Source organism: Budorcas taxicolor, chromosome 10 (assembly GCF_023091745.1).
Source record: "Budorcas taxicolor isolate Tak-1 chromosome 10, Takin1.1, whole genome shotgun sequence".
NCBI lineage: Eukaryota > Metazoa > Chordata > Mammalia > Artiodactyla > Bovidae > Budorcas > Budorcas taxicolor.
The window spans coordinates 10,209,111-10,220,507 of NC_068919.1; the positions used below are offsets into that span (position 1 = coordinate 10,209,111).

At 43.8% G+C, this 11,397-nt stretch overlaps 1 protein-coding gene across 2 annotated transcripts in view; it reads right to left on the reverse strand.

Moving 5' to 3' along the window:
- The window catches only part of ARSB (arylsulfatase B), a 167,023-nt gene extending 158,293 nt beyond the window's left edge, over positions 1–8,730 (reverse strand). For both annotated transcript variants that reach the window (XM_052646514.1, XM_052646515.1), the window contains exon 1: positions 8,425–8,730. In XM_052646514.1, coding sequence (XP_052502474.1) covers positions 8,425–8,730 — 306 coding nt within the window. The remainder of the gene's footprint in view (positions 1–8,424) is intronic.
- Positions 8,731–11,397: the final 2,667 nt, after the last annotated feature.

Below are 11,397 nucleotides of genomic sequence, written 5' to 3' on the forward strand. Positions count from 1 at the left end.
CCTGTCCAAGGTTCTGCTACAGGCGTGAGTGAAAAGGCGTGAAAGTGTCTTGTCCGCTTATCAACGTGATGAAGAGAAATGTGGCATGGGTCCCTTAAGAATGAAACCTTGGCATCATCTTTCATTGCTTTTATCCTCTGCCAAGGTTTATAGAGTGCTGGTGGAGTGGCCCCCTCAGTTCCCAAGGTACAAATGTTCCCAGGTGAGGACCAAAGTTACTGTTCCCCCCTCACCCCGAGAAGGAATTGCTTCTATAAAGGCTTACCCTTACCAGTTTTGTGACCCTTTCATCCTTTTAATTTCTTAAAAAGGAAGCCAGGGCACTAGAAATGACCTGTCAACCCTATGCAGTTAAGACAGTGAGCTCTTTCAGGAAACACACAAGTGTTAAAGCACTTAGCAAAGTCATTCATTTAGTTGCTCAACATCGGGTGCCCCTCTGGGTCAGAGACAAGCAGGGCAACCTAGCGGTGAAGTCGCCTTGAGAACAGACAGCCACACTTAAAATGTGACCTGGGAGTGCAGAGATGTGATGAACATTTTGTAGCAAATAAAGTCAAGTTGTAAGAATAAGGAAATTCAGGATTTTCAAGTCTTCGGTTCTAACTAAAAGTGGTATACAAATTCTATTAGAAAAGTTGAAGGATTTTTATTTCCTTATTCTCCCACCTTTATAAACATCTTTAGTACATGTGTTTTTAATTTTTTTGGTACCCCAGGTGAGACATGAACTCATAATCCCTGGCTTAGGATATGTGTGTTCTCTATTGAAATATATTCAACACATCACACTGTATAAATTTAAGATGTGTCTCATATTAATTTGATACCTTTATACATTAAGATGTGATCACCACTGTACTGATAATTAGCACTTCTATCATATTATATAATTGTCTTCTTTTACTGGTTGGAATCATTAACTTATAGTCTCCTAGTAAGTCTCATGCTTATAAGACAATATTATTGTCTGTATCCACTGTGCTATGTATTAGATCTCTAAATCTTATTTACTACCTGTTGCAAGTTTGTACCCTCATATATCTGTCCTTAGAGAGATAATGTGGTACTGTCATAGGATAAACTTAGGGATAAAAATATTCACAGATCATATGTCTGACGAGGGTTTAGTATCTAATCTATACCAGTGTTGGCAAGGATATGGGGAATTAGAATAGGATTTCCTATTCAAAATATAAATAAAATACAGATTTCTCAAAGATTTTTAAAATAGGGGATGAATGAGTCATAAGACTGTGGGAAGAAAACTAGCCAAAGTGCCCAGACACCTGAACTCCAGTCCCTGGAGCAGCAGGAGCTACTCAGCTCCTCCGCTGTCGACCGCCCCCACCCCTCCATCCACACTCTGCGCAACTTTCACCAACGTATGCAAGCTGCAAAAGTTTCAGATGTGAGGATTCTGAGCAAATTAAACTTCTCAACGTAAAAGGTCAAATTCACATTCCTTTCTCAACAAGTTCCTAGCCTCACAGCAAGCAGCTCCTGCAACTTGTCAAGCAGATACTGCTGAGCAAGATTAATCTCTCTTTCTACCAGTAGGTGGAGACAGTGGGTATATGTGCTTTTCTGAAGTTAGAAACTTGATCCAGTGAACACAAGAGTCTTAAAATCAAAGAAATCTAGAGCTAAAAAGAGCCTGAGAGCTCACTCCAACTCTCATATATTATAGATGTGGAAAATCATGTCCTTTGAGGTCAGAGTCTGAAGGCTGACATGGCAAAGACTGAAACCCACATCTCAAAATTCTACTAGTCCTCTTCAGTAAATACTCTTACAAGTTAAAAACCTAAAACTCAGCATTTCTTGGGAATACAAAGCTCAATCACTCAAAACTTGTTTATCACTTTGCACTTTTCTAATCAAGTTTGATGATTAAGGAAGGGGAATCTCTGTCTGTGCCAAGTTCACAGATAAGACCACTAAGCAGTTCTTTCAAGTATCTAATTTTGAAAGAGTCAAAAAATTTCATCATTTTATTGTCTAAAATTATGCAAAACACATGACTCATTTTGAAATAAAACCTGTCTCACCATTTTCACTTTACATTTAACATAGGGAATTCCTAACTTGAAATGTAGTGGATTCATTTTTCTCATCAAGATGTTTAGGAATGACCTAAATGTTAAAAAAAAAAAAAAAAAAAAAAAGAGAGAGAGAGATTATTTAGTAAACCTGAAGCAGCTCTTGCAATGATATTTTTAAATAAGTCTGAGTAGGCAAGATAGTGTAATGGTTATAGACCTATACTGCCTGGGTCAAACCCTGATTCACAGATCCACAGCTCACCAGCCCCATGACCTTCAGCAAGTTTCTTAACCACCTGATCATTTTCCTTGTTATCAAATAGGGATGATAACAGTCGGACCTATTTCACTGGGTTGCTGTAAGACTTAAATGAATTAACACATGTGAAATGCTTAGACTGGTACCAGAATATAGCATCTGAGGCCAGTGAGGCTCCTTGGCTCGCCCAGAAATATTGACTCTTTTAAAAGAAGATGTTTATTAATCTATAGATTCAATGCAATCCCTGTCAAGCTACCAACAACATTTTTCACAGAACTAGAACAAATAATTTCACAATTTGTATGGAAATACAAAAAACCTCAAATAGCCAAAGCAATCTTGAGAAAGAAGAATGGAACTGGAGGAATCAACCTGCCTGACTTCTGACTATACTACAAAGTTACAGTCATCAAGACAGTATGGTACTGGCACAAAGACAGAAATATAGATCAGTGGAACAAAATAGAAAGCCCAGAGACAAATCCACACACCTATGGACACCTTATCTTTAATAAATAAGGAAAAAATATACAATGGAGAAAAGACAATCTCTTTAACAAGTGGTGCTGGGAAAACCAGTCAACCACCTGTAAAAGAATGAAACTAGAACACTTTCTAACATCATATACAAAAATAAACTCAAAATGGAGTAAAAATCTAAATTTAAGACCAGAAGCTATTAAACTCCTAGAGGAAAACATAGGCAAAATACTCTCTGACATAAATCACAGCAAGATACTCTATAATCCACCTCTCCCAGAGTAATGGAAATAAAAGCAAAAATAAACAAATGGGACCTAATTAAACTTAAAACCTTTTGCACAATGAAAGAAACTATAAACAAGGTGAAAAGACAACCTTCAGAGTAGGAGAAAATAATAGCAAATGAAGCAACTGACAAAGAATTAATCTCAAAAATATACGAACAGCTTATGCAGCTCAATACCAGTAAAATAAACAACCCAATCAAAAAATGGGCCAAGGAACCAAACAGACATTTCTCCAAAGAAGACATACAGATGGCTAACAAACACATGAAAAGATCCTCAACATCACTCATGATCAGGGAAATGCAAATCAAAACCACAATGAGTTTCTATCTCACACTGGTCAGAATGGCTGCTCTCCAAAAGTCTACAAGCAATAAATACTGGAGAGGATGTGGAGAAAAGGGAACCCTCTTACACCCTTGGTGGGAATGAAAACTAGTACAGACACTATGGAGAACAGTGTGGAGATTCCTTAAAAAACTGAACACAGATCTGCCATACGACCCAGCAATCCCACTGCTAGACATACACTCAGGAAACCAGGATTGAAAGAGACACGTGTACCCCAATGTTCATCGCAGCACTGTTTACAATAGCCAAGACATGGAAGCAACCTAGTTCTTCATTGGCAGACGAATGGATAAGAAAGCTGTGGTACATATACACAATGGAGTATTACTCAGCCATTAAAAAGAACACATTTGAATCAGTTCTAATGAGGTAGATGAAACAGGAGCCTATTATGCAGAGTGAAGTAACAAAGAAAAACACTGCATATTATGGAATTTAGAAAGATGGTAACGATGACCCTATATGTGAGACAGCAAAAGAGACACAGATATACATAAAGAACAGACTTTTGGACTCTGTGGGAGAAGGCGAGGGTGGGATGATTTGAGAGAACAGCATTGAAACATGTATATTACCATATGTGAAACAGATGACCAGTCCAAGTTCAATGAATGAAACAGGGCATGCAAAGCCAGTACACTGGGACAACCCAAAGGGATGGGATGGGGAACGAGGCGGGAGGGGGTTCAGGACGGAGCACACATGTACACCTGTGGCTGATTCATGTCAGTTCAGTTCAGTCACTCAATCGTGTCGGACTCTTTGAGACCTCATGAACCACAGCATGCCAGGCCTCCCTGTCCATCACCAACTCCCGGAGTTTACCCAAACTCAGGTCCATTGAGTTGGTGATGCCATCCAACCATCTCATCCTCTGTTGTCCCCTTCTCCTCTTGCCCTCAATCTTTCCCAGCATCAGGGTCTTTTCCAATGAGTCAGCTATTCGTCTCAGGAGGCCAAAGTATCGGAGTTTCAGCTTCAGCATCTGTCCTTCCAATGAATATTCAGGACTGATTTCCTTTAGGATGCACTGGTTGGATCTCCCTGCAGTCCAAGGGACTCTCAAGAGTCTTCTCTAACACCGCAGTTCAAAAGCATCAATTCTTTGGCGCTCAGCTTTCGTCACAGTCCAACTCTTACATCCATACATGACCACTGGAAAAACCATAGCCTTGACCAGACGGACCTTTGTTGGCAAAGTAATGTCTCTGCTTTTGAATATGTTATCTAGGTTGGTCATAACTTTCCTTCTAAGGAGGAAGCGTCTTTTAATTTCATGGCTGCAGTCACCATCTGCAGTGATTTTGGAGCCCCCCAAAATAAAGTCAGCCACTGTTTCCACTGTTTCCCCATCTATTTGCCATGAAGTGATGGCACCAGATGCCATGATCTCAGTTTTCTGATCTTAGTTTAAGCCAACTTTTTCACTCTCCTCTTTCACTTTCATCAAGAAGCTTTTTAGTTCCTCTTCACTTTCTGCCATAAGGGTGGTGTCATCTGCATATCTGAGGTTATTGATATTTCTCCCAGCAATCTTGATTCCAGCTTGTGCTTCTTCCAGCCCAGCGTTTCTCATGATGTACTCTGCATAGAAGTTAAATAAGCAGGGTGACAATATACAGCCTTGACACACTCCTTTTCCTATTTGGAACCAGTCTGTTGTTCCATGTCCAGTTCTAACTGTTACTTCCTGATCTGCATACAGGTTTCTCAAGAGGCAGGTCAGGTCTTCATCGCTTGAACAATTTCCACAGTTCATTGTGATCCACACAGTCAAAGGCTTTGGCATAGTCAATAAACCAGAAATAGATGTTTTTCTGGAACTCTCTTGCTTTTTCCATGATCCAGCGGATGTTGGCAATTTGATCTCTGGTTCCTCTGCCTTTTCTAAAACCAGCTGGAACATCTGGAAGTTCACGGTTCAAGTATTGCTGAAGCCTGGCTTGGAGAATTTTGAGCATTACTTTACTAGCGTGTGAGATGAGTGCAATTGTGTGGTAGTTTGAACATTCTTTGGCATTGCCTTTCTTTGGGATTGGAATGAAAACTGATCTTTTCCAGTCCTGTGGCCACTGCTGAGTTTTCCAAATTTGCTGGCATACTGAGTGCAGCACTTTCACAGCATCATCTTTTAGGATTTGAAATAGCTCAACTGGAATTCTATCACCTCCACTAGCTTTGTTTGTAATGATGCTTCCTAAGCCCCACTTGACATCAGTGTCTGGTTCTAGGTGAGTGATCACACCATTGTGGTTATCTGGGTCATGAAGATCTTTTTTGTACAGTTCTTCTGTGTATTCTTGCCACCTCTTCTTAATATCTTCTCATTCTGTTAGGTCCATACCATTTCTGTCCTTATTGAGCCCATTTTTGCATGAAATGTTCCCTTGGCATCTCTAATTTTCTTGAAGAGATCTCTAGTCTTTCCCTTTCTATTGTTTTCCTCTATTTCTTTGCATTGATTGCTGAGGAAGGCTTTCTTATCTCTCCTTGCTATTCTTTGGAACCCTGCATTCAGATGATGATATCTTTCCTTTTCTCCTTTGCTTTTCACTTCTCTTCTATTCACAGCTTTTGCCATTTTGCCATTTTGCATTTCTTTTTCTTGGGGATGGTCTTGATCCCTGTCTCCTGTACAATGTCACGAACCTCTGTCCATAGTTCATCAGGCACTCTGTCTATTGGATCTAGTCCCTTAAATGTATGTCTCACTTCCACTGTATAATCATAAAGGATTTGATTTAGGTCATACGTGAATGGTCTAGTGGTTTTCCCCACTTTCTTCAATTTAAGTCTGAACTTGGCAATAAGCAGTTCATGATCTGAGCCACAGTCAGCTCCCAGGCTTGTTTTTGCTGACTGTATAGAGCTTCTCCATCTTTGGCTAAAACCACCATGATATCGTAAAGTAATTAGCCTCCAATTCAAATATATAATTTTTAAAAAAGAAAATGCTTACTAACCCAAGATAATTTCTAATTGAGTCTCTTGAAGTCAGAATAAAACAGGGGAGAAAAGTCAAGCAAAATGTTTCGGGAGGCTAGTTGCTGCAGTGAGTGGTCTCTAAACTCTTTTGGGGTAAGCAGCCTTTACCCTTCTTTCACTTCTTAACCTCCGGGTAGTCTAAACACTCAAATTTGTTTTCCCCCCAAAGATAAAATGTTGGTAACTGATCAGGGAGAATGCTCAGGGGCAAAAGCAGTCAGTTACATGAACAAATTTTTAAAGTGTGGTATTTGATTTCCTATTCAAGACTGTTGGAAGGGAGGAAGTTGGAGAAATAAATGGCCCTCCCATTCTTCTGCAATTTGAGTTCAGTTTTCTTAGTTCAGATCAAATGTAGAACCATTTGGGCAGATTTTGTCTTTCCTTGGTTCCCCTCTTTACTCAGATGCACCTTACTCCTACAAAGGGTCCAGAGTGAGATCTGCATTAGAGCCGAGATTCCTGAGTCCACGTAGCAGCCAGTCAGAGCTGTGGAAAGTACTTAGGGCTGATGGTGAAGAGAACCATCCTTTACCTCCACTGCAAACCTTGAGTTGCATTTCAGTCTTATCTTTTCTGTTTCTAAAAGTCTCAGACCACTATGCAAACCTTTACTGCAAGTGAACCCTTCCCTTCCCTTGATCTCAGGAGGCTAGAGTTGATCTGAAAGGCTACATGAACACAGATTTGGAAGGGCAAGGTTCAAGCACATCCCTGTAACTCACAGTAAGGGGCTGTTGAATAAATAGTACATATGGAGGTATGCTTGTGTTCTCAAGCAGTACCTGTTTATTGTATTTTTCATAATCACAAAACATCAATCTTATTCAGGTTAAGAAAAAAATCCAATTTTAGAGGCCTGAGATGACTAGCGGATACAAGAAAGGCACACAACGCTTTTTACCACTTTCTATCTATGTGATTCTGCCAACTAAGGACTGGCATTTGCCATCTGTCTCTACAAGGGTTGGGTCACAAGCCACTACAGCTGCTGACCTTCAGTACCCCCTGAGGGGAGTTCAGGGTTGAGATTAGCAATAAGGCAGTCTGAGCTCTGGGAAAAATTGGCATTGCAGGCCTTCAGAGAGTTAGATATTTCCAGGAGAAGATTTTATCAGCCCAAGTCTTAAATCTTCTCATATCCAGAAAAGCACTAAAGTCATTAACTCATGACTAGCAGCAAGCCTCTGCAAAAATGTGTACTTGACTGCACACACACCACCCCAGCCTTCACTAAAATCATATGTAACGCTGACCTTCCCCTACCTCTTTGGAGAAGTGTCTCAGAGGTATTCGAAATGCTGTCTGGGGCTTCCCTAGTGGCTCAGACAGTAAAGAATCTGCCTGCAGGAGACCCGGGTTGATCCCTGGATGGGGAACGTCATCAGCCCAAGAAATATCAATCTGGTTTTCATTCCAGGGCCCTGGAAACCTTTGGTAGGGCAGTCCTAACCTGGGACCACTGGGTTCGCAGGGAAACAAAACCCGCCCCACTGCGGACTCTTCCTCCCTGTTAACGCGCCCCCCGCCCGCCTCCCCCCACCACCTGCCTATCCCCTCCCCACCTCCCCGCACCCCAGCTTTCCTGGTTCCCCATCTCCCCCTGCTCCATTCCTGAGGGCCCCTCCCTTCTCTCTCCATCCTCCCAGTTTAAGGCCGCTAGGCAGAGTCCACTCGGGTCTTCTGCCTACTGACTCGCAATGCCCTGCAGCTGGCCTTGCCCAGAAGCCCCTTCCTGGGACCTTCCGAAAACCGAAGGCAGAAAACCCCCCGGGAGCGGTGGGGCGCGGAAGGACGCGGTGGGGGGGGTGGGGCGCGCCCTGGGGCGGGGCATGCGCAGAGACCTCCGCGGGCTGCGGGCCTGGGAGGAGCGAGCGCGGCGCCGCGCGTGAGAGAAGCCGCCCCTGCGAGAGTCAGGCCCGGGACGCAGCCGGCCGTTCTGGCCCTCTCGGGGTCCAGGGCCCACTTCTGAGAGGCTCGCGGGCCGGGCGGGCGCCGGGGCGCTGCGTACCTGGTAGCGGCCGCTGAGCAGCTGGCTCCGCGAGGGCGTGCACAGCGGCTGCGTGTAGTAGTTGTCCAGCAGCACCCCGCCAGCCGCCAGCGCGTCCAGGCGCGGCGTGCGGATGGCCGAGCCGTGGAAGCCCACGTCGTTCCAGCCCAGGTCGTCCGCCAGCACGAAGACGAGGTGGGGCGGCCGGCCGGCTCCGGCGCCCGAGCCCGGCGGCAGCGGCAGCAGCAGCAGCAGCCCCAGCGGAAGGATGGCGGGGAGGAGCGGCCCGGGGCCTCGCGGCGGGCTCGCGGCGCCGCGCGCGCCCATCCTGCGCCGCCCGCGGTGCCGGCGTTTGTGGCGGCGCCGCCGGCCCCAGGCACGGCTTATAGAAGCAGGAACTGGGCGGCCCGGGCCCGCCCCGCCCCGGCTCGGGACTTCACCCGCAGCTGGCCGCGGGCAGGGGAGACCCGCGCCCGCCGACTCCGACGCGGGCGGGTGGGGAGGAGTCAGCCTGGAAGAAGCCGGGCCGTGCTTGCTGCCGTGCTCCGTGGCAACTCCGTGGGTGCTGGAAAGCAGCCAAGACTTCTTATCTTTCCACGAAAGAACTATGCCTCGTGGCACCCCTGAAAGAGAGCAGATCTGTTCTTGTTACTAATTCTTCACAGCTTACAAAGCATTTTTCACATCCCTCATTTCTTTACGTCTTGAAACAACCCTGGCTGCCAGGAATCACAATTACTGCCTACCCCCCCCCCCCCCCCATAAATAAACAATAAAGAAGCTTGTAGTTGGCTGAGCCTAACTCAAACTCAGTTCTGACTCCAGATCTTGAGCTATGATGTTTTAAAGGTCGTGACTTATTTCTAGCAGAATTATTTCTGACCAAAGAACCCGATGTCGTGCAGATGGGAGAACGATGAAGAGACAAGAGGTCTGGATGTTTCCGATTCATTTAAGAATAGCGCAGGCCTGTGAAGCCACTTCCTCCCCACCAGCAAAAAAAAAAAAAAAAGGTCAAATACACACTCCGACTGCACGGGGCCCTTTTACAGATGCAGTTGTACTTAGGCTACACTGGGCGTTGATTGAGGTGCTGTTTGGACGCTGAGCAGCTCATTAACCTGTCTGGTTCATGCTCCCTTTAAGAGCTGTTCTTGGAGCTTTAATCGCTCAGTCGTGTCTGGCTCTGTGCGACCCCACGGACTGCAGCCCGCCAGCCTCCTCTTGTCAATGGGATTCTCCAGGCAAGAATACTGGAGTGGGTTGCCATGCCCTGCTCCAGGGGATCTTCCCAGCCCAGGGATGGAATCCAGGTCTCCCACATTGCAGGCAGATTCTTTACTGTCTGAGCCACCAGCTGGCTCCCCCACAATCAAGTAGTGAACCAAAGAAATAAAATATCTAATTTGCCTGAAATAATCTGTGGATGGAAGGAAAGATTCCCTTAGCCACGTGCTCACTGAATGGGGAAGTTAGCCTTATGACCAGTATATTCCCATTGCCATCAAGACAGCCTACTCTGTGTCTGGAGACAGACAAGAACTGTTAACAGTTGTTTGCGAAGACATTTTGCACAGCATCCTTGCAAGTTATCTGCATCTGAGTCCATGGGGATCATTTTACAACTTCATAGGTTGTAGGTAACCTACAGGTTGTAGATAACCAGCCAGCTATAGGCGATGAAAACTCATCGTGTGTGTTAGTTGTTCCTTCCTGTCTGTTTCTTTGCCACCGCATAGCCTGCCAAGCTCCTTGGTCCATGGGATTCTCCAGGCAAGAATACTGAGTGGGTTGCCATTTCCTTCTCCAGAGAATCTTCCAGACCAGGGATTGAACCAGAGTCTCCTGCATTGCAGGGAGATTCTTTACCATCTGAGCCACCAGGTTTATATACATGCAAATGAATTCTATTCAGTGGAGCGGCACCCTCACTGCCAAGGCCGCAGAAAGAGGTTTTGCCTCCACTGACACAGGTCATATTCCTGATCTGTTCCTTGGATTGTTCTTTGAACTGGTATTAACACTTCACCAGTTTTCTCATTAATGAGTTAAATAAGATCTTTTACATGTATTCATTTTTATATATGCAAAAGGGTCATGATTTTATCTTTTTCAAAAATAATTATACTTTAGCACATTTTAGACTATTTCCCTCTTACATAGAATTTTTTTTTTTCTTTGCAGATGTAGATTAGTTTATGCTACATCCACTTTTCATCTCTGGTGGAATAAAAATAATTGACAGGAAAAAATTTTAATTTAGCATTAAAGTAATTTTTTAAATCATTAAAATTTTTATTTCACTGATAAATTATTTTAGGTAAAATTCTTTGCCATGGATATTTTAATGCTTAAATAACAATGCAAATTTCTATTGATTTTCCTAGTTTCTATTCACAGGGCATAAAGTAATAATATCGATGACATTTTCTTTTTTCTACACGAAGTGATTGACTAAGAAGTATGAGAGTTGCAGAAGGTGCATTTTTCTTTATACCAAAGACAATAATTCTGAAGAGTTGCTTGAGTCTTGTTATGTAAAGGCTTGACAATTTCATTTAAACACCCTGTAAGAAACCTTAAAGGACTGAGAATTCTCCACAGTGGCCTTGCATGTCCCTCTCCCCATAACTGTTCCTGCCTACCCTACCTGATAGAAATCAAATTGCCTAAACAGTGGCCACTAATCTGCAGAACAATTCTTGCTTTGACCAACTGCTCTAGAAACTACTAAACTTGCACTGAGCCTTCCCAGGTCCTGATGGGAACAAGCTTATGTTAATATTGCTCTGGAAATGTGCACCTGAGTTAATGAAAAAGAGTTAATTTTCATCTGTATATTGAACACCTGTGATGTACAGTACTGGCTAGTTTTTATAAATTTTCTTAGTTGGAGTTAGTCTGCTGTTTCCTAATGATTAGACTCAGGTTATGGGTTTGTGCAGAAATATTGCAGAAAATGATGTTGCATTCTTGATGCTTCTTACTAAGAAG